General features: G+C 38.2%; 1 protein-coding gene across 1 annotated transcript; it reads right to left on the bottom strand.

Annotated features, from left to right (window-relative positions):
* Nucleotides 1-664: 664 nt before the first annotated feature.
* On the bottom strand, nt 665-24914 carry LOC139714117 (GPI transamidase component PIG-S-like). Its single transcript, XM_071625841.1, has 14 exons — nt 24881-24914; nt 17479-17621; nt 15634-15730; nt 14358-14459; nt 11248-11388; nt 10778-10893; nt 9554-9674; nt 8162-8338; nt 7077-7166; nt 5311-5636; nt 4700-4750; nt 4062-4190; nt 1958-2118; nt 665-800 (listed from the first exon to the last, which is right to left on the bottom strand). The coding sequence occupies exons 1-14, from the start codon at nt 24912-24914 to the stop codon at nt 683-685; spliced, it is 1806 nt and encodes a 601-aa protein (XP_071481942.1). The 3' UTR covers nt 665-682.
* Nucleotides 24915-27428: the final 2514 nt, after the last annotated feature.

The raw sequence follows: 27428 nt of genomic DNA, 5'->3' as shown, positions 1-27428 counted from the left end.
TTCCAGCAAGAGTTGTTATCATATCAACTCTTTATGAAATGGGGCCCTGGAGAATAGCCAGGTCTCCAGGGAGTCGTGAGAGAAACAAACATGTTCAATGATGTCGAAGACTTTTTCCAGTCTCCACCTGGTCTCAGAGACGCCTCCGCAACATCTTCATCAGTTGTGGCCACATCACGGAGACTCATTTTGTTTCAGATGTTTCCGCAACCTTGCGACCCATGGCAACCTATGGGCGGCGATGTAAATAGGTCACAAATACATCTCCACAACTGAGAAGATGTCTCAGAGAAGTCGCCGTGCTTGCCGCAGATGTTGAAGTGACGTCCCCATGACTGTCCGGCAAATAAGTTGACACCCTGAGTGGAGACGCCTCTCGGACCCTGCCTTGGAGTCGCCTTCTTGGTGAGAGCACCAGCCATTTTTTGGTCTTTCAAGTTGCACGAGTTGCAGCAGTCATGGCGAAGTCTCCTCCGCTGAGATAGCCCCTTCATATTTCAAAAGTTGTCCACTTAGTCTGTCTGGGGTCACTCCCATGACACATATAAATCTCCATCAGCCTTGAAGCTCATGGGCAGTGCTATCAGTTTAACAGGGTATTCCTGGCACTGCTTTTCAATGTGATTGATTTTCTCGACATATCTCAATCCTGCTTTCATTTCTCAGGGGGTGGATGTTGCTTTCAGTCAGTCTTTTGTTTTTCTGTCTCTCTGTTGTGTTTAATCCATTTTGCTGCTTTGATTAGAGACATGACGACTGGAATGCTGACTGGTAGGAACAATGGAATGTAGATGGCAAATCTGAAGAGGAAAGAAATGTACAACACAGTACGATTACTACGCTGTCTAGACTATTAAACTTGTATACAAGGGGGTGTTTCACAAAGAATTTAAGTCAATCTTAAACATTAAGATCAACTTTAGTTCACAGTCATGTATCATCTGGTTTTTGTTGTTGTTGTCGGTGGTGGTGGTGCTGTTTCTGTCAGCATACAGTGTGTATGTGTGTGTGTGTGTGTGTGTGTGTGTGTGTGTGTGTGTGTGTGTGCGTGTGTCTGTCAAATTCACACATAATAATTATACACTTTCTATTTTAACAGTGTTATAGCACATTAATTACATTGCAACCACAAAATGACAGCGATGGTAAGGTAGGAAGGTTTGGACAAGTGGTCTCAAAGCACTGTATCCAATGACCCAATGACAATAACAGAGCTAGCATGACCAGATGCCATGCAAAGCACCATATCAGACAATGACGCCCCATACCATCAGTGCTAAATCCCAACACAACTAGAAAACTGATGAAAATTTTAGATGTTCTTCCACAAACTATACGTTATACTCACGTGAAGTATGTGCTTGGACTACAGTAAAGGTACAGCAGTCTATAGCAAGCCCAGACGCTATGTCCAAGGAGCAAAAAAACAAACAAACTGCAATTTCTAATCGCAATCCCTGACCATGAATTCCATCGTTGCACAATTCAAAATACCAGCTTTGAACAATGCAAGTTGTGCGTTTGTGTGACCAAAAAAGCCGCTCATGTTACCAACATAAAGATTAGTAATAAGTGCTCTGAGGTAAAAAACATAAAGTCATGGATCCAAAATCAACGTCATCGTTGTGAGTCGGTTGGTGTTTCGGAACCCAATTGTACAGCCCTGTCGCGACTTCTGTACAGTGACAGGCCTGTGTATAATTATAACAGATCTTGAATCTTATACATGGAACCTTGTTACAACAAGCTGCTTGGGACTACAGGAATATCCTTGTCACAATATTGGCTATCGCATTACTATCAGGAATACCAAAGGATACAGAGGAATATAGGAGGAATGGGATTTGCAACATTTCCTCATTATAACACTGTCAGGTGTCTTGCTTTATCCGACTTTGTTATAACAAGGTTCCACAATAAACAAAATAAGGAACAAAAGAGGAGAGTGAGGACTCACTTCTGGTCATCAGGGAAGTAGAGGAGTTCGAGGAGGGAGGGGTCAAAGAAGGCTTCCTCCGAGGCAATGATGGCCCTCTTGGAGGCCTGGAAGGCAGGCTGCAGCTTGCCGTCCCTCAGAAACCTGTGACTGCTCTGCATGCTTTCAACTGCTACGTAAACCTGTCCGGCACAAGGCAGGCATGAAGGCACACACAACACAATCAGTACGTGCTGCTCAGGGAAAGTTTGTTACATATTTCCTTCTGCTACTTAAAACTGAATAGAAAGCAAAAAGTTCACTGACCTGCACATTTTCTGATTGAAATATGACAGAAGGTCATGAACAGAATGATCATGTGGTTGATAGGCTGCACATGACGAATACATTCATATCTATGATGTACATTTTTACCAGCGGACTGCGTAATAAGCTACTTAGATTACTACATACACCTCATTTGAAGAATGTTTGATTTTTGATTGGTTAAAATCACAGGCATAAATTCGGTGATCTATCACTTGGTCTACTCCCACTTCGTCTAATAACCATTTAGTCTCAACCCATATGGTCTTATCCCATTGCCACTTAGCCTCATTACCAGTTGGTCTACTTCCATACGGGCTATGCCCATTTCGTCTAATACCCACAGTTTATTAGACAAAATGGGAAAAAATTCAAGGAGACAAAATTGCCATTAGACCATCTTGTCATGAGACGAAACGATAATTAGCCAAACTGGGCATTAGACTAAGTGAGAAAGGGACCAAACGGGCATTAGACGAAATTGATAGTAGACCAAATGAGTGCAGGGTTCGAAATTGGCGATGGTCCGCTGGCCATTGGCCACCCAAAATCATTTTGGACTAGCTAAAAATCATAAAATTCTGAAGTTACTGGTCCGTCTGGCTTGCCAAAATATTGCTTCAGTGTTAAAATTGATTCTAAGTAGTCCGCCTGGCTAGTTTAAAAAAAAGTTAAGTGCGACCCCTGGAGTGTAGCCGTAGTGGTGTTAGACAAACTAGAAAGTACATGTAGACCATCTGATATTAGACCAAGTGGCAATAAACCATAAATTCAACAATTGCTGCAGCCTCATAGTAACAAAACGCCCAATTGCACTAAAATGCCCTTTCCTTGGTACTTTAGCAGATGTCTGTGCATATACTGTAAACGCTTGGCTTCCATAGTGCCAGGAGTGACCTATTCAAACTGACCTTTTTGTCACAGTGATCAATGCAATCACAGTGTAAGTGTCTATAGCAGCACATTATGTCAACTGGATAGCATGACCGCTATAGACCAAGTAAAATTTCTGTTAATTCTATTCAGTATATAACAGAGAGACAGACTGCTTTTATTTGAGACCCTTTAGACATTTTCATCTCGAGGGCATTGTTAACAACAATGTCCAAAAACAGGGGCGGATCCAGGAATTCCGTGAAGGGAAGGTGCCTTTACTAAATCAAAGGGAGGCGCACGTGCCCCCCCCCCACTTTTTATATCTTTTGTTTTAACAAAAATAAAGAGGGGGCGCGCACCCAGTGCGCCCCCCTCTGGATCCGCCACTGAAAAAAGCAGGCCATATCTGTATACTACCTCACTATTAAAGTGTATCCTACTACCTGGATTCCAGTTTACATGCATTAAACATCGTTATTTCATGCAAACTTTGAAGGGAAACTTTCTAGCTGGCGAGAACAATCATCACCCTCCATGAAAATTGAATATGTTTGTAAACTGGTTGAGGGAAAACTCCTAGACCAATGCCAACATATAATGCTCAAATATCTTAAAAAGATTATAAACCTCTGTTTGACCAATGTCCTCAATGTCTAGCATGTTCAATCTTGGCGAAAACTGCTGTGTAAAGATGCAAGTCTTTTTTTTCCAGCAACAGGGCCTGTCCCCCTTGATTAATGTTTCAACCATGGATTGCAAGACACAGATTCTTAATGTAAGAAACATCAAAGGAATCATTTTCTCTCACCGGCAAGAGGCTAACATGCTATTATTTACTTCTTCAATTCGTTCACTGAAAAATGTTATCAGTCTGTTTGCAAATAAATTTTTGAACATGTGGGACTAAGCAAAGGGAGTATAATGTCAAAGATTCAGCCTTTACCTGCTGGGCGATGTCATCTTTGATGACAATGTTTCCAATTTTCTCCAGCAGCTGTGACAGGGAGAAGAGTGTGGTTGACGCCGTGGCAAGATTTTCTATACAGTGCCTCCTCAACAGACTCTCGTACTCCTGAATAGCAAACAAATATCATGCACAAGATAATCAACTTTCTACACACTCTCCATCTTTGTAGCATGGAAGCGGCATTCTCAGATTTGTAAGACTGACTTAATCACTGTGAAACCCTAACCTGCCTTGTGCCTTGATTCAAATCAAAGACTGAATAGCAAAATTATTGATGACAGTGACAATTATCATTTGAACTTGCATTGCTTTTTAGAAGAAAGCATTGCTTTGCCAATACAACAAGAAGTAGAAAATACCCAAGGTGAACTGTCTGATGGACATATGATCAGATATTGTCATTTGACAGTTATACCTTAAGTCCAATCCCCCAAACATAGCAAAATATGCCAGAAACTTCTGAGAAAATAGTTATGGAAGATGAACATGAGAGCACATGTCACTGCAATGCAGCATAAGAAAATGGGTGAAACATAGTATAGAGTATATAGGCAACATGAAGCTTTGACATTCAATGAACAGTCTGAAGGTATTTCATTGATACATTAACATACCCAATCCATAACTGAAGTTTTTGTAGGCTCATCAATGAAACTGCCATCCACCTGTGAGGAAAGTCGGAAGAAAAAATGAAAATTGGTGAATTTTTGTGTACAAACCAACTGGAGAACTGCTCAAAACCTATGTTACACAGAATTGCCAATTTGTCTTACTTCCTTAAACTTTTACATTTCATACCTTCTTTTGTGCATCTGATTTTTCCCAAAAAAATTTTCCCTGACCCACTTTTATGATTTTTTCTGTTTTCATACAAAGCAACAACTTATCAGGATAGAATTCCCCTACAAACTCTTCGTTACTTAGAGGTCTCTTGAAATGCCAAACTCTACTCAATGAAGGGTAAAGTGCATATTTTGGTTACTCTACAGAACATCACTGATTATCACTCACTGTGCATTTTATTAGGGGAGGTCAATTGAGAATGGCATACTTATTGTAAAGGGGTAAATACAGCTGGATTACACCATGTGAGCACTAAATAGATAAGCTATCCAAAACGGTGACACATTTGTTCCTGCGGCAATTGCTCTGGTTTCATTTTCTCCAAGAACTTAGGGTTAGGGTTATGACTGTTATCGGGTTTCAGGTTTAGTCTGATTCAAGGATCGAGTTTAGGTTTAGGGTTACATTTGTGGGTAGAATTTATGTTTGGCTTAGCATGCAGACATTTTACAAGAGTAATTGTTGCTGGAGAAACATCATGGAACCTTCCAAAACTCAATAGCTTAGGTCTCTCTCCTATGCTTACAATTTTCGGCATCGGAACACCAAGGAGCAATCGGAGCTGTGCCAGGAAGACGGGCATGATGCCTCCACTGTCTACATCCACGTGGTATGGCTTGGAGACATTCTCCCCTGGAGTAGGGGTGTTGTGTATCAGCACCCCACCCCAGCGAGGACTTAGAAAGGCATTGGTATCAACAGGCTCACCTGCATGGAACGATGCAAAATTATGCTCAATTTAAAACTGCATGGAAAATTTGAAGACATGACTATGATTCATGATGTTTAATCATCACGCTCTCGAATCACTGCACTTTTAAAATTCTTGCCCCAGTCAGAATGGATCCTCAATGGTGTACCAAAGCGAGAAAATCATGCATCATGTAAGACATGTGTGACTACAGTCCCAGTGGTGTCTGGTTCCGACAGGGAACAGCTTGTGCGAACTTTGTGAGGCAGTCTGTCATGACTAGCATAGATCCAAAATTATATTCTTTGGACTTGGCATCTTTTCATCACCTCCATCTGTATATCTTTTCTCCATTGTCAATGAAACATATTTTAATCTCCACGAACATATCTTTTCTCCATTGTCAATGAAACATATTTTCACCTCCGTGAGTATATCTTTTCTCCATTGTCAATGAGACATATTTTAATCTCCATGAGCACATCTTTTCTCCATTGTCAATAAGACATATTTTAATCTCCATGAGTATATCTTTTCTCAATTGTCAATAAGACATATTTTAATCTCCATGAGTATATCTTTTCTCAATTGTCAATGAAACATATTTTCATCTCCACGAACATATCTTTGCTCCATTGTCAATGAGACATATTTTCACCTCCGTGAGTATATCTTTTCTCCCTTGTCAATAAGACATATTTAATCTCCATGAGTATATCTTTTCTCCATTGTCAATGAAACATATTTTCATCTCCACGAACATATCTTTGCTCCATTGTCAATGAGACGTATTTTCACCTCCGTGAGTATATCTTTTCTCCATTGTCAATAAGACATATTTAATCTCCATGAGTATATCTTTGCTCCATTGTCAATGAGACATATTTTCACCTCCGTGAGTATATCTTTTGTCCATTGTCAATGAGACATATTTTAATCTCCGTGAGTATATCTTTTCTCCATTGTCAATGAAACATATTTTCACCTCCGTGAGTATATCTTTTCTCCATTGTCAATGTAATATATTTTCACCTCCGTGAGTACATCTTTTCTCCAATGTCAATGTAACATGTTCAATAAATTACCATGATTTTATTTTTTTTTTTCAGTTAAATCACGCACAGTACAATTACAGAATTTAACTTCAACCTTTCACCCCTGACTTTCATCCAACCATAAATTGCATTGTCACTTCTATAAGGCACTGTAATGGAATGAGTAATGAATTTCTGGAGTACATTTTGGGTCTTTTTTTTTTCAGTTATGGTGTGAATGTAAAATTATCAGAATGGAGAGACAGCAGGCGATCTTTCAGCAGAATGCCTCCATAGATCATGGGAGCAGGGCACGTGATAAAGTCTGCTCTGAATTTACAACCATAAAGCAGTGATGGTTCTATTTTATAAAATCTCTTAGATAGTGTGCCAGGCATGCAGAGAGAAAACAAGAAATCTCACCTTGCTGCGAGTGAATGTAGAGTGGAGACTGGTCTAGAGGAGGGATGTACACCACAAAGTTCAGGTTAGGAAAGTTTGTCACGTGAGATCCTAGATGATGGAAATAGATAAAATATAATATGATAAAAGGTATCAGCCATCAAATTAAGGAAGCATCAAATATCAGCAACAGCATCAAAGATCATTTCCTGGATAAAGACACCACTGGAACATACCAAGAAAATGTCAACAGCTGGATTAAGAAATTATCAAAGGATGTAAGAATATCAATCCTTTATTTTTCTGCTTTATCAGTGTTACAATAACAGCACGATATAATAGGTTTTCTATTACTGTCAGATTGTTTAGTAAGTGCCTGTACTTGCTTCATGCAACAAATCTGTTGCTGTGTTTTGTAAATGTTAAAGACACTATTAAGAACAGAGAAAATCTGATCTCCATTATAATATTGGGTGAATGAGGTGAGGTACTGCCATTGAGGAGGTTTTGATACAAACTGTTTGAATTTCAACTAGACAATTTGTGAAGTAAAGAATGATCACACATATTTAAAAACAAATTTTCAACGGAAGAAATTAATTTTAGCTAGACAATTTGAGAAGTAAAAGAATGATCACACAAATTTAAAGACAAATTTTCAATGGAAGAAAAAAAAAAGTTAAATGTTATCGTTAGATGGCTTGTGTGTGTGGTTTGTGGTTCACATGAGTTAATGCATCCATTTACAAATCTCAAACTTATGAAGCCGTTTTAACAGCATTCAGTCACACTTTTCCCCCTCAAAAGAAAACACAAACTTGACTTTGATAACTCATTCACATAAGATGAAGATGCAACAGTAGAGAATGAAAGTGTCATTTTGGGACACGACAGCATAGACAAAAAAGGATATCATATCACATGACATGGGGGGTAGTAAAGTATCTTTGAACACTGGACTAAATAGTCATGAATTCAGGAAGTCTGAGCTGCAATGATGTGATGCATGTCAGTGATTAGTGATAAAAGCACAGGGATTACAGAAGTTTGCAGACAATGTTACTTATGCATCAGTGATAGAAATACCAGAACACGTTTGCACATACCCAGTTTTGCCTCCACAGGGGTAATGATGTGCCCTAGGGAGGTGTGAGGGAAGAAGTGTGACCCACCCCCTGGGGTCAGCTTGGGGGTGACTGACAGCCCTGTGTAGTACAGGACCTGGGAGGTGACGGTGAACTCGGCAAAGTCCCTCATCCTATGCAGCATCGGATCTAAGTAAACTGCAGACAAATAAGATGTGAATGGATAGAATTCACTGCAATAGGCCTACTTGTTATCAAAATCTTTAGCCCCCCCCCCCCCAACACACACACACATTTGTAGTGCATCAAAAAATACAACTAGAAAAGCACTTGAGAGTGCAGACCTCTACCAAGCAGCTCATTTACACCAACACATGCATTTTGAAATCGCCCCATTTCCCAGTATAGAAGCCTTTTGTTTATGTCACCAGCTTCCAGCTGTGTAGCACTGCGCCTTGCCCGAGCAGAGCACATGCTTTATTGCGCATATCCAAACCTCAAATATGCACAGCTTGAGCACCAAAGTTCATTGACCCTATGTGCCAAAATATCAAAAATCCTTCAAAAATCCACAAAAATTCATGGATCACTACCACAAATTTATCATCTGTTCCTCATGTCACTTTCAATTTTTCCTGCAACTTTCATTCAAATATGACATTTGACATTTTTGCTAAATTTTGGTGACTTTCATCTTCTATCTTTTGGGGGGGGGAGGAGTGGTTTTGGGTATATTTTTTTCTTTGTTTGATTATTTTTTCATGTCTATCCTTACCATGATATACCATTGGACATTCAAAGTGAAATTTTGGCTGAAGAATGACATTTAGGTAACAAATGTACAGTGAACTTGATCTATTACGTATCACTACTGTATTGTTCACACAATAACCGTGACTTCAAATTTACCCTGACAACCAACTTATGCCATTACCAGACATTCCTTGCTGAAAATATACTGGTTAACAGAAAACAACATATTTTTGCAAAATACATTTGACCTCTGACATTTTGCCACTATTACTTCATGAAAGCAATGTCTACATATTTTTACCCTTCCTACACAATCTCATCACCACAGGACACTCCTAGATGAAGCTACAGTTGAAAAATTCTACTTTTAGCTCAATTCGAGAGATCTTCAAACTTTCACCATGAGAGATTTTGCCCCAAATCTAATCAACACATTTTAAAAATACATGTACATGAAATCTCGAATATATGGGCCAGGTTCTAAGAATATTAATATAATGCTTTGTTTTGTTTTGTTTTGTTTTATTTTGTTTTGTTTTGTTTTGTTTTGCTTTTTGTTATATGGCTATTATTGTTGCTGTTGTTCAATACAATAACAAGATAGGGACCCTTTCAAGATGGAGACAGAAAAATTGCAAACATGAAATAAAAAACACCAACCTGTCTGTGCTTGATCCATGTCCCAATGTGCCAGGACATTGTGTGGCTCAGGAACAAGAAGCGTAAAGGACAGTTCATATCCTGGCTTGTAGCGGAAGGAGCGCATGCTTTCCAAATCAGCCTGGTGTAGGGATATGAAGTTGAACAATAAATTATTAGTTTCTGGTGTCTGAAGGAATTGAACATATCTAAAATCCTGAAAACGATATCAATGTTCTGCATGCCCAAATATTTAAAAAAAAAATAAAATCAAAGAAATAAAAATAATTCCAGCACTCTTTCACCAGAGTCTCAAAATATTCTACAGTGCACTCCCGTTATGACGAAATGCTCGGGACGGCAATTTTCTTTCGTTATGACGAAATTTCGTTATAACCAAACAGATACATATAACGAAAACAAGGAAGCCAAGCATATTTATGATATTCTGTTTGTTGAATACTCGTCATACACTGGAAAGCTATGAATAACAATGGTTATTCAATTTCAGATTATTGTATTAAAACGCAAGTTCCCCTCGGAAACTGTGCATGACACACCAAGCGAACACACAGTTCGCCCATGCAGAGACGCTATAAATGCTCGTTCCGCTACGTATTTTCTAAAGCGATCCTCAGTTCATTATAACGGAGCACATTTCCTTTGTTTTTCTTTGTCAGTGGCGCTCGGAAAAGACTTCGTTATAACGAAAATTTCGCTATAACCGTGTTCGTTATAAGCGAATTTTGTACCATAGACTTTAATGGCAATAACTTTGGGACCAGAAGTTTTACTTCATTGTAACGAAATTTCGTTATAACCGTGTTCGTTGTAACGGGAGTGCACTGTACAAGATGCTATGGAAAATGATAATCAGCATGTAAAGAGAGTATATGCCTAAATCATATCAGTCCTTTTCCTTTCAAGGCTTGAGAAATTGTGCTGTCTTTGGGATATCATTCCACCTTGATTACTCTCCCTGTTAGTGAGGGAGAAGAAAACTAAAATCAAATTTGATCAAAGAGAAATATATCATGACTTCAGCTGAAATGCGGTGATACCATTCACAATGAATTGTCATATTAGCCTATCAAATACCAGGAAGTTCTTTCATAAATATTTTCATTAACTGATTTTTCATATATTCTCGCATTTGCATGATCACTTTTTCTGAGGTGGTAACATAATAATAACTAAGCCTATACTCTAAGTCAGATGTATATGTGGCTTCTATAATGAGCTTACCACTGACTTTGTGATTCCCCTGGCCTTACGGTAGTGTTTCTGCAGACTTGATTCTGAAATGATGACCGATTTCAGCAGGGATGATGTTGTCTGAAGCGCTTTCTGGAAGTCGGAGCCTGCACACATATCAGAACACAAACCAGCTGTAAAAGATATCTGGCGGAACAACCTTGAAACTACAGTCATCAATGTACTTACTCATAGCATCAATTTAGCTCTGTCACTTCTCATTTTAAGAAGAAGATTTGTAAAGATTTCTCAATGTAGGGGGTTTTGGTTCCTGCCCCTCCCCCCACCATCTGGGAGGTATGAAAATCCATCATGGAGTTTTCAAAAAGAAGATAAAAATGTCAAGATGTCTACGCACGACCGATGACGGACGACGGATGGTGGACAACGCATCACAAATGATGTACAACGCATGCCTTCGACTCGGGTGAGCTAAAGATTTCAACACCCCACAAAATCACCTTTGATGAAGATTGCTCTGTGCCCCCCTAGATACACATCCCTGGCATCAAGAGGAAAGAGTTCAGTGCTATCATCCAGAAAGTAGACAGTGATCCCTCCGATAGTTCCCTGTTGGTGACTGTCGAGTTTATCATCCAGTTCTGTCAATACAAGAAGATGGAGTAGACGTCCAGAATTGTTAACACATTACAATGCATGGGATATGACAAAATGTGACTTTGCACCACAAAACTTTTGCGGTGGGCCCGAAAATAACGGTTTAGGGTAAAGATATGTGGATTTCCTGTAATACTCTCTTCTTACATCCAAGTCAGATGTTTGTAAGCAGATATTTGTCTGAAAGGAGTGTTTTTAATGGGTCTTAAAGGGGCATTCCCGACGATTTTCATAATTTCACATCATGCAGTACATAAATCAGCAGCTCCATATATAGATTTGTAGAATTTATTGTGGCCCTTGAGCAGAGAATTCAATGATCTGAAAATCTTTAACAAATCATACTGAACAGCATAGGCGCCGGAAGTGGGGGGGCAGGGGGGGCGGCCGCCCCCCCAATCCAAAAAGTGGGGGGGCAAAACGCATTTTTGCCCCCCCCAAAAAAGCCCCCCCCCCAAAAAAAAATAAATAAATAATAATAATAATAAATAAAAAATAAATAACAATAATAATAAAAATAAATGAATAAACAAAGAAAATAAAATAAACATGTATATATTTGACTAAAAGGGAAAAAATATGGCTACAAACGGCAGCTTTTGGACTGTAAAATGTCAAAATTTTTCAAGCTCGCTCGCTTCGCTCGCTCGCATCCAGCAGTTGAGCCCGGTGCGCCTCCCCCTTAATTTCTAAAGCGAAAAACATAGCTACGACGGCAGTTGTTGGACTCTAGAATGTCAAAATTTTCAAGCTCGCTCACTCGCATTGAATCGTTATGCCACTCTCCTAATGTTGCTGACAGTAATTGCCAGTAGTTGCGCCCGATGCCCCCCCCCCCCCTTAATTTCCAAAGCCAAAGATAAATATAGCTACAAACGGGAGTTTTGGGACTGTAAAATGTCAAAATTTTCAAGCTCGCTAGCTTCGCTCGCTCGCATTGAATCGTTATGCCACTCTCCTAATGTTGCTGCCAGTAATTGCCAGCAGTTGCGCCCGATGCCCCCCCCCCCCCTTAATTTCCAAAGCGGAAGGTATAGTTACAAACGGGAGTTTTTGGACTGTAACATGTCAAAATTTTCAAGTTCGCTCGCTTCGCTCGCTCGCATTGAATCGTTATGCCACTCTCCTAACGTTGCTGCCAGTAATTGCCAGCAGTTGCGTCCAATGCCCCCCCCCCCCTTAATTTCCAAAGCGAAAGATATAGCTACAAATGGGAGTTTTGGGACACTAACATGTCAACATTTTCAAGCTCGCTCGCTTCGCTCGCTCGCATTGAATCGTTATGCCACTCTCCTAACGTTGCTGCCAGTAATTGCCAGCAGTTGCGCCCGATGCCCCCCCTTAATTTCCAAAGCGAAAGATGTAGCTACAAACGGGAGTTTTTGGACTGTAAAATGTCAAAATTCTCAAGCTCGCTCGCTTTGCTCGCTCGCATTGAATCGTTGTGCCATTCTCCTAATGTTGCTGCCAGTAATTGCCAGCAGTTGCGCCCGATGCGCCGCCCCATTAATTTCCAAAGTGAAAGATATAGCTACAAACCCCAGTTTTGGAACTGTAGAATATCAAAATTTTCAAGCTCGCTCGCTTCGCTCGCTCGCATTTTATTGTTATGCCATTCACCTTATGTTGCTGACAGTATATAGTTTGTCGATCGTTTCACACCGTCATTCCATAATCCATATAAGGAAAACTTACAATGTTCCTCAATGACTGCGTTGTTGAATGTATCACATTCCGTAATGTATTGTAGTCCCATTATTGCTCACGCACACACGCACAAGCATACAGATCGTCAAAATTACTTTATGGTTCCCCCCATGTTTCGACCCACCGTACGCCACTTTACATACATATATATATATATATATATATATATATATATATGATAGATGTGTGTGCGTGTGTGTGTGTGTATGTGTGTGTGTGTGTGTGTGTGTGTGTGTGTGTGTGTGTGCATGTGTATATTGTGTAACATATGCATGGTCTAATCTTGAGCCCCCTCCAATGTTTGCCCCCCCAATCCAAAACTGCTTCCGGCGCGCCTGCTGAACAGTGCTGATGACATGGGAGCCTCACATATTTCAGAAATGCAGCAGTGTAATTCCATTACAATACCACTTATTTAACAAGTTCACATGTGTATATCTAATCCTATGCATGCCTTCTTCTTTTGTTCTGCTTCTTTGAGCCCCAACTCATGCATTCTTGTGGTGAGGCTGCCATGTCATCATCCTTGTTCACTGCAATTTGTTATAAATTTTAAAAACGTTATTATTCCTCATCCCAGTCACTATAAATTCTGAAACTCTGTGCTCATTATAACTTATTTATAGTTGTTCAAAATGTAAAAGTCTGAAAATCTTGCAGAGGTCCCCTTTTGTAAGACCTATGTTTTTCAATCTGACATTTTTTATTCATATTTTGTGTGTGCAATATAAAGAGTCAGCTAGTGCATTCTAATAGACACAGAACATTTCAGCTATTTCATTCAAAAGTAATGTCCATAGTGGTTGGCTTTCTATCACTTGTTGAAACACTGAATATCAATTAGTCAATATATATAATGTAACAGATTAGAATAACTTCTTCCACAATCTTGGCAGCCTGTCATGAAACTTGTCTGCCACTGACAACTGTCTTAAGCTACTGAAATCCTTGCATCTGATTGGCTGAGAGTAAATTTGTCAGTGAAAATCACTGACAAAGCCCTTGATGAATTGCCCCACAGGTGACTTTTTGTTCATGCACTGTCACAAAAGTAAACTTTGTTTCTTCTCTAATAACCCACTCAGAATTACTCTTTATTCTTTTTTTTTTAAGGTGAATTGACTTGCAATTATTTTCGTACTGGTATGTATATCAACCGGGAACACACTACAAAAGAAACATTGCTGACAATGCACTGACATACTTGGTAGATTCTCAGTGACTTATCTCTTGCAATGACTGATACCTTTCACTGATGAAGACGATGCGATGGAGGTCTTCTCACGAGTCAGGCAGGCTCTGGAATACAGAGAGTAATGTATACTGAGGGATGACTTCTCCTTTACTCCTACAAAAAAAAGGGAAACATGAATACATGTCATTAATCACCATCACTATCAATTCAGCTGATGACATAGGGATATTGCTTTCATAAGTCTAGTTTAAAGAGACTCAGTGGGTATAGCACTCTGCTGAGTATCACAAGCTCACTTTCTATGAATTCTTGCAGACTTTAACAAGAAGAACATAAAAACTGAAGGGCTTTGGGAGTCTCTAGGGGGCTTGGTGTCCATTTATCAATTATTTTATTACCCTAGCAAATGACACCTGTCAAGCTTGGTGACAAATTTGACCATGCATTTTCAAAGAAAAGATGAAAATGTAAAAATGGGCCAAAATTTGGGCACCCCTCGATCTGCTATGAACACAATTGAAACTGCAGTCACCACAGTACTTAGTCATAGCACTGGCTCTATCACTTCTTGTTGAAGAGAAGAAAGTTTGTGAAGATTTCTTACTTTCAGGACTTTGGAGCCTCCATATTGGGGGGGGGGGGGCGAAGCTGGTATTGTACTCATTTGAACAAATTGAGATCCTATTTAGGGGTGTCATCGGACAAGCTTTGTGAAAATTCATCATGAGGTTTTAAGGAAGAAGTTGAAAATGTTAACAAAAATTATGCACAATCAACGCTGAATGATTCCCCTTTGGCTCGGGTGAGCTTTAAATTTTCCCCCGACATAAGGTTTGTTTACCTTCAGCAACCTTACACACATGTTTATTTTGACAAAGGAGTGTCAGGAAGTTAGAGCGACCTGTGTTAACCAGATCCATACTGAATTCTGGAATTGCTTTTCAATTCCCATAGACTTAATAAACAGGTCACCAGGTTCCCGTAGGGAAAGGGTTAACACTGGTTCTGATATGAAGTCAAGAAATAATGACTGAACATTTTCCAAAGGGCAATTCGTGAGTCATGACAAACCTTCCAATTAGAATTTCATGTCAGCTTTAAAGGGCCACCAACATTAATACACAACAGCCAAGAGGTTCCAAAGAGCTAGTGAGGAGACACGTGCATGCTACAAGCACCTCAACATGCTAGAATCATTCCTAAATCAGGAAGGTTTTCATGATCTTGACATGAAGAAAGTTTCTTTTGTGTTTGTTCATGTTTTTGTTTTTGTTTTCAGGGAGCAACCTGTACAATCTAAGGAGATGTGGCAGATGTGGATCTATACCTGATAGCAACTCTGCTAGCTTGGGCTCCAGTTCACCCACTGATGGGACTGCTGCGCTGCTACAGGTCACCAGTGTCACAGGAATGCTGCAGGTTGTCTAGTGCAGGAGGGAAAATTGGCCTGACATTGTTTTACAGACAAACAGATATAGTTTCAGCACTCGACAATGAAAATAGAAATTACAGTAAGTCATAAAGTGTCTTCAGGTGAAATGAGGTGTATGAGTCAGAAATGAGTGTACGTTTTATACTTTTTATGTTTGTCATTTCGCCTCTGACAAAGATTCTGCTGGGATCGAAAGTTCAGGTACCTTTTGGCTCAATTTCACTCACACAGAGGTCAAGCGGGGTCACACTTTCAGTGTTCACTTGTGCACTTCGAGTGATGCAGTTACTGTGCAGCAGGCATGGGCAGAACGCACTTCATATACATATAGAGTAATCGCATCTAATTTTTCCCTTTAATGATGAAAAAACCGTCACTTCACAATAAAAATAGATTTTCCGAACTTGTAAATTGATATTTCATTTCCCAACGCGTAACTATTGCTGAGAATATCTACAAAACTATGAGAGTTTGGAGATACAGATAGTGCTCCACATTTTGTGTGTGTGTGTGTGTGTGTGTGCGCGTGTATGTGTGTGTGTGTGTGTGTACAATCATATACAGCTCATACTGTGCCATGGCACAGCCTTGTCAACACATCATAGGAGAAAATCAAATGGCGCACCCACTGTTTGAGTTTTATAGTCACATGCGATAAAGGCCATTGAGACACAAACATCATCACCTTATTTAAAGTCCTTTTTTATCAGGAAGAGTTTAAGTGTAAATGTAAGAGTTTAATCATCTTTCGACTCCTGTTGGCTTGACTTCAATTTCGTTATATACATTGTATGTCAAATTGAACATTTAGTAGATCATTATGTTTGTTTGTTTGTTTGTCTGTTTGTTAATACAATAAAAGATCCTTAACCTAAGGGGGGGGAGCCCCCCCCCCCCACCCCCTTGACGTTTTGTGCAATAATTCTGCAACACGACAAGACCTTGTCATGAGGTTTCTTGACATTTCTTTCAAGTCTCGCGCAACTTTTGAGACCAAATGTCTGCACCTATAAAATACGAAGTTATGCACATTTGTATAACGGCATGTCATCCCAAAATGGGCAAAATTTTGTGATTTTGTGTACATTTCCTACATGAAAAACAGTGCTCAGTCATGACACTCATAAAAACCTGACTATTTTTACTATTCATCACTTTGATGGATTAGTATTATCGTAATTATGGTCGAAATGTTGTCCATGATAATTTTCATTGAAAATACAAAGAAAAAGTAAAAAACAAATAAATACATAAGAAATTCCAAAAACAATAGATAAGAATTTAAATGACTTTTGGAAGTTTTTATGATATACAATTGTTGAATATGTTAAAACAGATATACAAACAAAAAACAGACTCTCAATGCTTTTCATTAGTGTTTAACAGGCTAAAATAAGATGTTGGGCTTAATTTGCATAATCAATTGATTAAAAATAGAAACTGATAATTTCAAAAAATTTAAAGACATATCTTATAGATTATGATGTGGGTGTCACGCATGCCAAATTTCATTGCGATCGTGCCACTGATGGCCAGAGATCTTGGGGAGGGGGGGGGGGGGGGGGGGGGGCAAAATCAGCCCCGTGGACTTACGTTGTAGCATAGCCAAAAAAGCCTGGCCTGCTTAGAGTTAAAATCTGGTTAGTGAGACAACTGAAACGACTGGTGATACAAGAGTGTCTTTACTTTCCGGAAATAGAACTGATAAAAATAATCTCTATCTTTGCACAAATTTCTCACCTGCTGTTGGAAAAGTTGGACGATATCAGAATATGGAAGGGAAGCCCTGTATGTTGTTGTAGTCCGCCACCACAGGGGAACACCCACCACCAGACATATGAAGCCAACTGCCAAGGCTGCCCATGCCTCATTCCTTCCTTCTCCTAAAGTATTACACAAAGTGAAGAAACAAACATACAAACACAAACAAACATATATTTAATTGAGTACATTTGTTTGCAAATAGTGGGTAGAAAATTTGTATTTGATTTGATTTGATTTGATTAGATTTGATTTGATTTGACGCGACATATTTTGTCAGTCCATGTATTTTGTCAGTCCATGTAATCCATGTTCATCACTTGAATCTAAGTCTTGAAAAGGTATAAAACAGTGTTCAACAGAATTTTAGGGCTGATATTATCTTTCCTGATCAATATTAGGCCATTCAGTGGAAAAAGCAACAAATTTTCAATGAACATTTACTATTTGACCTTCATATGTTAGTATGTAGATTTTGGCTTAAATTCAATTGCTTCTTTGAAGCAATTTTGAGGGCAAAGTTATCTGTCATTAAAGTATTCTTCCTCTTCTCCTTCTTCTGCCTCTTTCAATCAGCTGAAGATTCTCGCAGACTGTGCGTGTTCTCCGTAATTTAAGTCCATTCGAGTGTCCAACTAGTTTACTGTAAGCTGTGGCTTTGACATCAGAGGATTTTATGCGAAGATCGCATTACTAGAAATGCAAGAACGTTATAAGCTTTGTTGACAGTATTATTGATGTGTTGAATTGGGTCCACTTCAAATCAGAAGTGATAGCTACACCCTAGTACATTGTACTTCACAAATTCAACAGATTCAAGAGGGGTGTTGTTCAGAAGATCCATACACATGTTAAAGCCAATAGTTCTGATACGCCTGCAAAATTTCACTCCTAAATGTACACGTATGGATATGCCTATGCCTCAGATCAGAAATGTGTGGAATAAACTTAATTATAACGCTGTAACGTTACTCGAGTCGTTGGAACCTAACAAGATATTCGATGGTTAACGACGAAAATGCGAAATAATAATAATTTGAATTGAGTTATACATCATTTTAAAGCTTAGAGTCTGCCCTTTTAGAATCTGTCCTGAACTAAAAATCCATGTCTGGCGACTTTTTGTTTGTTTTGTAGCTTTGGCCCAAAGAGTGGTTATGGCGGCTTGACAGCGTAAGCTCCCCACTTCGCGAGTCGGGGAAGCGAATCGGCTGCAATCGCGTGCATCCTGAAAAATCAGCAGTTTATTTTGGACTATTAATCAACAGACAAGTCCACTTTCCTCTGAAGAGTTTGGGAAAGCAAGTTTGTTCATCATTTATGAAATATCTACGTTTTGGTGAGCCTCGGGTTGTTAATTTCCGTATTCACTCACACATGTTGCTACGTGTGCCGCACACTGCAATAGTACGTGTACTTTCATATCTGCAGCTGCAGTGCATTGCCATTGACTGTGTACGTAGGCTAGGTCTATCGCATTTCGTGCAACCGTGATATTTCGTCTTGCGTCCATCATGATGAGCCTGTAGACTTCTACTTGCTAGGGCTGGGGATATTCAAACGACGGCCTCAAATATGCCAGTTAAACATTTTACATCTTATTGATTTAGTCTAGTTAACCTGGATCACAATGCCTGAGACTGAGAGTGAGTCTGAAACTACTACTAGCAACGCGTTTGACTGTGACACAAACCCAAACATGCCGAGTAAAAATAAAGGTAAACCTGCCGTTGGCACTAGAAAGAACACGCAAAGTCAGGTAGCTCCATCTCAAGCAAATACATGCCGACGTTCTTAAAGAGTTGATCAAGGGTTGATCATTTCAAAAGCACTCTTCGAGAATCGGTCTCCTCGATCGTTACATCTGTCACAGCTGAGGTCACTACACAGCTGAAAACACTCATCTCACAAAATAGAGATCTGATTGATCGTCAAGCAGGAGAGATACATGACATCAATGTAGCTTTGGATCGCAGGGGTAGAGAGATAGACCAGATATGGAAGTTGCTGGAACACGCCAAAACTACCGCTAAAGACCTAGAGGACTTGAAGCAGTATTCCAGACGTAACTCTGCACGCATTATTGGTTTTCCTGAAACCAAGGATGAGCATATCGATGATCTGGTGTTGGATTTCGCTAAAAGTAAGCTAGGTATCACCCTACAGAAGAATGAAATCGACAGAGCCCACCGTGTCGGTAAGCCCCGAGATGATCAGCAAGAGCAACAAAAACCTAGGCCCAGACCGGTCCTTGTTAAGTTTTGCTCCTATCGCACCAAAGCAGTAATGATGCGGAACAAGTCCCGACTGAAAGGAACAGGCCTTGGTCTGGTGGAGGATCTAACGGCACGCAATTTTCAACTGCTTAAAGATGCAAACGCCTGCAGCAAGGTGGAATCCGCATGGACCATTGACGGTAGAATCTTTGTCGCCCTGAAATCAGTAGGTCCAAATGGCACCAAGATAAAAAAGATGATCACTTCAAAGGATCAGTTAGCTTCCCTGTAACATGCTGTGAAGTTTGATCTTCCCTTCAAAGGATCAGTTAGCTTTCCTGTACTGTATAAACATGCTGTGAAGTTTGTTCTTCCCTTGAATTTTCTCTAACATGTTTCTCTTTTAATAAAAAGAGCGATTTTCAATTTGCCAGCTTATTTGAATTTCAATATTCCAACATCTGGAATCTTATTTTGGTCACGTTAGTAATGTTTGAACACGCTTTGCCCAGCTTTGGGTAGTTTCTTTACAATCATAGTGTACATTGTATCTTTAAAAGAAAGTTACATTGTTAGTAAAATAAAATGATTTGTAGTTCATGTAGAACTATTAGATCTAGATTTAACGTACAGTAATTCTGCAACAAAAGTACAATGTATACTATAGTGTAGAATGCTATAGTCTTCTTTAGCATACCATACAAAGATACCTTGTACCATAATTATGGTGTGTTGTGGTTTTTTGTTTTTTTTTTCCCTTTCCTCTCTTAGTAATAATATGAGGCCTTGAGTCCCTCCTAACCCTAGATTTTGGTACTGGCTACCATGATGCCTAACTTACATTGCATCTGTTCATACTTCTGTATTTTGGTTATGTTATATTGTGTATATTTGCACAATAGAGGTGTGTATGTGTGTCTGAATGTATATGTGTTTGTGATTCTGTTTGTGTGTGTACATGTATCTGTACATTTATGTGTGGTAAGCTTACATGTTACGATTGTATTATGTGTATTCAATTCTATGCTAAATCCAGTGGCTCATGACTTAAGTTCTATTGAAATGTTATACTATGTCTCAGATCATTAATGCTCAAGTAATAACACTCAGTCAGAAGATGACATTAGTGTTACTAGGTTAAATTTAAACTCGGCACATTTTGATTATAATGTACATGAAGATAATGAATTACTGGTAGGCGATTCAAAATATTTCACTGAAAAACATTTTTGTGATGTTATGACTACTCACCCCCATAGTAACAAAGACCTATCCCTCATTCATTTTAATGTTCGCAGCATGAATACAAATTTTGATAGACTAGTTATGCTCCTTAAGAATCTACATGACACATGCTCTGTAATCGGAATATCAGAAACTTGGTTTTCTAGCCCTCCTAGTACAGTTTATGATCTTCCTGGCTATCAACTGCTATTTAACAATCGACATAGCAAACCGGGAGGAGGAGTAGCAATGTACATTCCTGTATCATTGGAGTTTCAGTTTGTATCTGAACTGTCAGTAATGAGTGACGTACTAGAAACTTTGTTTGTTAATATTGTAATTCCTGGGGTAAAGAGCATGCTAGTTGGAGTAGTATACAGGCCACCTGGTGGCAAAGTAAATGATTTTGTGGAAGAAATGTCAAGAATTTTGTCAAACCCAATTTTTAACAATAAAAATATTTTTGTTATGGGTGATTTCAATGTGAATTTATTACATTATGATAATGAAAACTCTGTAAACGAATTCTGTAATTTCTTAAGTACTTTTTCTTTAGTGCCACTGATCAATAGGCCAACCAGAATAGTAGAGAACTCACAAACTTTAATTGATAATATATTTACAAATATGTACCCTCTCCCATACGCTGGTATTGTAGTTTCTGACTTATCAGACCATTTCCCAGTTTTTGCCAAAATGCCCATGACATTAAAGCATATATATGATGCTCCAGGTGATCAATATGTGAGAAAATTTAATCAGGAGAGTATATCAAAGTTTAAGAGAGAACTTGAATCTACTGACTGGAATGAAGTCTTGAGTGAGACAGATGTTAATAAGTCATTTGAAAAATTTATGGAAATGTTTATGTTATTATACGATCATTGTTTTCTACTTGAGAAAAAGCGTAAACAAAATTATAAAACAAAACCCTGTTTGCCATGGATTACAAAATCATTATTGAGGTCAATAAATAGGAAAAATCGGTTGTTTTATAAGTATAAAACAAATCAGACTTTTGAATCTAAACAAAAATATATTGTTTATAGAAATATACTAACATCGCTACTGCGCAGGGCAAAGAAAGATTACTATCTTTTTCAATTCAATTCTGTATGCAATAATGTAAAGGGAACATGGAAAGTTATTCGGAATGTTTTGAATGTAAACCCCAAAACTTTGGGTATTCCAAAGCTTGTAGTGAATGAAGAAGAAATTGAAGACAAAAAAGATATATGCGAAGCTTTTAATGAATATTTTTCTAATGTAGGTATTAATTTATCACATGCCATTCCAGACATGCAGGACACATACAAAGATTTTCTGAATAATCCAAACCCCAAAACACTGTTTTTAATTCCTGTAGTAGAAACAGATGTGCTTGATATTGTAAGTAGCCTAAAGAGGAAAAAAGAGTCCTGGGTATGATGGAATTAGCAATGATTTGCTAAAAGAAATTATACAATATATAGTAAGACCCCTTACTCACATTTATAATTTGTCCATCGTTTATGGTATTGTGCCCGATAAAATGAAAATCGCAAAAGTTGTTCCTATTTTTAAAAAAGGAAATCGTACAGAAATAGGTAACTATCGACCTATATCTTTACTTACAGTTTTTTTCTAAAATTCTTGAAAAACTTGTATACTCTAGACTTATTGCATTTCTTAAATCATGTAATATTTTTTCTACTTCTCAATTTGGTTTTTGTGAAAGGCACACAACATCTCATGCTATCTTGTGTTTAGTAGAGAAAATAGCATCTGCCCTAGATAATCATCTTCATACTATTGGTATATATTTAGACTATTCCAAAGCGTTTGACACCGTCAATCATGATATCTTGTTGCATAAGCTCTATTACTATGGTATAAGAGGATCAGCACTTGAATGGTTTAAAAGTTATCTTAGAAACAGACAACAGTTTGTACAACTAAATGGTACTGGTTCTAGTATGCAGTCTGTCACCTGTGGAGTACCCCAAGGGTCTCTTCTAGGACCGCTGTTATTTATTCTCTATGTAAATGACTTTCCAAAATCATCAAATGTCTTTTCTTTCTTGTTATTTGCAGATGACACTAGTATTTTTTGCTCTAACAAAGACCTGCGTGTCCTGTTGGAGACAGTAAATATGGAATTACATGGATTAACTAATTGGATTCATGCCAATAAGTTATCCTTGAATCTGCTTAAAACAAAATACATGTTATTTAGTAATAGAGACACCTTAATGCCTGGTCCTGTAATTTTTGATAATGTTCAGATTGAAAGAGTTATATCAACCAAATTTCTTGGCATCCATATTGATGACAAGTTGAATTGGAAAATGCATACAACTCACCTTTGTAATCTTCTCTCTAGAAATGTAGGTACGATGAACAAACTAAAGTCTTTTCTTCCAAATAGCATTTTGGCCATGCTATATTCATCTTTGATTTTGCCTTGTACTTAAACTATGGTGTATTAGCTTGGGGTGCTACAGCCAAAACTCGCTTAGAAAAAATTTTGGTTCTTCAAAAGAGAGCTGTTAGGATTATGTCAGCAGCAAATGCACATGCTCATACTGATCCGCTGTTTTATGGGAATAATGTTTTGAAAATACAAGATATTTATTTATTGTATTTGGCATCCCTCATGTATCAGATCAATAATGGTAATGTGCCCCACGCAATAGCGTCCATGTTTGTTAAGAATGATAGAATACACAATTATTGTACAAGACAGGCTGCTTTATATCATTTCACATCAGTCAGAACCCAACTCAGAAATAGTACTGTCGCATTGGCAGGCCCAAAATACTGGAACTCTCTGCAATCCTCTTTTAGACAGGCCATTAGCCTATCTGGATTTAAACGTAAAATGAAATCTTATCTTCTTGACAGATACAATGAATCCTGACATTTTTTTTTTTTTTTTTTGGTATTACTGTACTTCAGATGAAATAACTTGCATAGTTATAAATATACATTTTTGTGCATAATGTGAGTCTGTTTTATGAATAGCAATTGGGACCTTTTTCAAATTGCTGTTTACTGAGGTCCTACTGTACAAAAGACATACAACTTGTGTCAAATATTTTGACCTTGCTTCTGTGTATTGAAATTTGAACCTGTATATTTTTTTTTTATTTTTTATTTTTTACACTCTGAAATTTGTCAGAGGGAATACATACATGTGTTTCCACTGTTGATAAAGTTCCATAAATTGTAATCTTTAAATAGGGCTGAGTGTTAAATTATCATCTTTATGAATAATTAGATATATGTAGGCTTTTTGATATGCTTTATTGGTTTTACTTTTTTTTTCATTGATTAATGCTTAGCTACATCTTAGTTAAGCACTGGATATCTTGTATTAAGTCATTGCCTTTATTTCACCCTCTTTACTCTTGTGTGTCCAAGTCCAAGTTATTTTTTTTTCCCATTATTCAATCCCTTATTCTGTTTAAATACATTTTTTTTTCTTTTAACATCCGTTAGTGTGCTTTCTCCCCCCCCCCCCACAATTATCATTTCATTTTCGCATATTGTACATAGTTTTCAGGCTGAATTTTTCCAGTCTTGTGTATCTGGTGTTTTTTGTTTTTTTGTTTTGTAGACTCTATATGTAAATAGGAGTTTCTGCAATTTACAAGCTTTGCTTCTCAGCATGACTCCTATCTTTTCCACCTCATGTACTAGTAATATGTTAACTCTTTTTAGCTATCTGTCATGTTTGTGTAATCATTGATTTCTTGTCTTCACCCAATACCGAGGCATTACAATTTCTGTAATTTGTTTTCTTGGTGGAATTGAAAAAATAAATTGAATTGAATTGAACTGAATTTTGTGGTGCAGGGTCACATATGATAGACAAGCAAACATTCGACAGCACAATAATTAACGAGTGGGACCATTACGAAAAAACCGCTAACTTCACTCGCGACATTTGAAACTCTCACCTTTCTCTTTCTTGATATCTTCTTGCTCAGTCATAATGGAAATTTCATACAGTCAGGATTAGTAAGTACAGAACCAAACCGCTTCACATAAACAATTCTGGCAGTAATAGTAAATGGCGTTGTTCGCTCCAGAACGGCTAGCTTCTGTGTTCACGCCTTACTCCACGGTACAGGTACGGTACACATTACCCAGAGCATGCATTACACAGGCAGGATAGATTTGTGTACCAAGAGCATCGCAGCACAGGGGCTAGCTCGCGCACGAGATGGCGTCTGCTAACAAATTTACATATTAAAGATGTGAAATAGATAAATAAATAAAATACAAGCAATGCTTCCATGTAGATTCCTCATATTTCTTATAAGCTGAACTTGACAATTCATCCATGCTTTGTATTGTTATGTTTATGGTTTATATATTTGTTGAAATATGGAATATGGAACAATAAAAACAACAACAAAACAAAACTATATATCAGATAAAACTGTCATTGATATGAGTAATAGCTGAATAGTGTACATTTTAGTTGGAGGTGATTTGAGTATGAAAACCTATATCAGTTTTATGAAATCCATGATTAATTTCAAAGTTAGGTTCCAGATTTCCTCTGTACAAAACCTGAACTAAAAGAACTAATGACGTGTATGTGAGTGTGTACATGCAATGACCCTGAACAATGGACCTGGATACCACCTGTTCAGAGCTCTGCTCCAAGGCACATGAATGCTTTATTAATTATTCATGATGGATTGCCTGGGCACTGCTAGTTTCAATTCCTAGCAAAGGGTGAAATGCATGCACATGATTGAAAAAAGTAAATACATGTTTCCACGTGCTTGCATGCACCACATTTCAGAATGAATAAAGACTAGCTGTGATATTGGGATTTCTCATGAATAATGTAGCATTCAAATCCTGGTCATTGTCCAGGACCATTGTCTGGGTGTCAACTACACACTCCCATACAATAACTTCTGTGCGAAGTTAAAGTTTTGTATAACAGAGGGTTGAAAATAGAGCGAAATCTGAAAACCATCTGAAAAATAAATGTTTAATCTATAATGAAACTGAATTATGCTGTCATTTTGAAATTGCCTCCGACAAAATTGTAAACTATTCAGCTATTGCTCATATCAATGTCAGCATTATCTGATATATAGTTTTTGAACTATTAAGGATCAAAGTGGGAATTGTTTCTTGTAACACCTAACATTAAGGGGTGTCATTTTCCAATATTTGTAATCGATATACGTGGTTTATATAGCGTTGTGTCTTGGAGCAAGGAGGTGGGCTCCTCTCCCACCTCCTTGCTTGGAGTTCAAGGCGTTGAGTTTGCATTAATTAGTATTTCGGCTTTTAATGATCGATCATTAAAATCCGTATTTCTGTGCCTCATTCCGTTCTACATTTTCTGAATTTTTAAAGCAAAATAAAATGCAAACGACATCTGTTTGGTCAAAAAATGTGAATTTAATGATATATCTATGAAATGATTTTTCCAAGTTTTTGTTGACTGTTGAGGTGAGATGCTTGAAGTAGCAAGTACTGAAGTAAACGTGACGTCAGTCATTCTTCCATAAGTGGGATGGATTTACTTGATCGATATCTGTTTCGAGACGACTAAGTGGCCTAGGAAGAGCCAGGTAATTCACCCTAATTTTCATCGCTAACGGTTTGTATTAGCGTGCATAGATTACTTTATTGCGTTAATAGTTGCATTAATTAGTAGTTCGCATTGAGTTTGCATTGAGTTTGCATTGAGTTTGCATTAGTTTGCATTAGTTTGCGTTAGTTTGCATTAGTTTGCTTCAGTTTGCATTAGTTTGCGTTAGTTTGCGTTAGTTTGCGTTAGTTTGCATTAGTTTGCATTAGTTTGCTTCAGTTTGCATTAGTTTGCGTTAGTTTGCGTTAGTTTGCAATAGTTTGCATTAGTTTGCGTCAATTATAGGACCCGCATTCTTCTTCTTCCTGTATATGTGCAGAACCTCCTGAGAGTATACTCGTGCATGGTCATGATACTTGTGTAAACAGAATGGGATACTAGTACTAGTAATCTCTGCTGGATATTTTCATGAAATCTGTATATGTGATATTTCCTGTCAGTATATACTTGGTACTTCTTCACCTCCAAAAGGGTCCGTATGAGGAGAGGTGTGTCGGGTGCGGTCAGTCACCAATTTCGGATCAGGTGCTAATTTTATGGTCCTTTCTAATTCTGTTTGAAACTACACTGACTGTACCCAAAGACGATTGGGTAATAGACCTAGCTGAAGAGGGAAGGCAATTCCATTCTTTTACGGTTCTTGGGGGGAAATGAGTGTGCATGGACATGAGTTACGTCTCCGTCCGCAATCCGGTGGAGAGAAATTCATGCCTTGTAATGTCAAAGTCTATTTGGCCATGGATCATCTTGTATAAAACAGGTACTTTGGGAAATTTGCCTTTCTTTTTGGAGAGGGATCCAGCCGATGGAGTCTTTTATAGAGTATCAATAATCTATATAGTTACGTTTGAGTCTCGCCTATAGGTGTTGGTGATAAACTTAGC

Source organism: Diadema antillarum, unplaced genomic scaffold, assembly GCF_040938485.1.
Source record: "Diadema antillarum isolate AM-2024a unplaced genomic scaffold, OU_Dant_1.0 scf00000045, whole genome shotgun sequence".
NCBI lineage: Eukaryota > Metazoa > Echinodermata > Echinoidea > Diadematoida > Diadematidae > Diadema > Diadema antillarum.
Note: the sequence above shows the minus strand (reverse complement) of the source record. Positions and strands in the feature narration are given on the sequence as shown.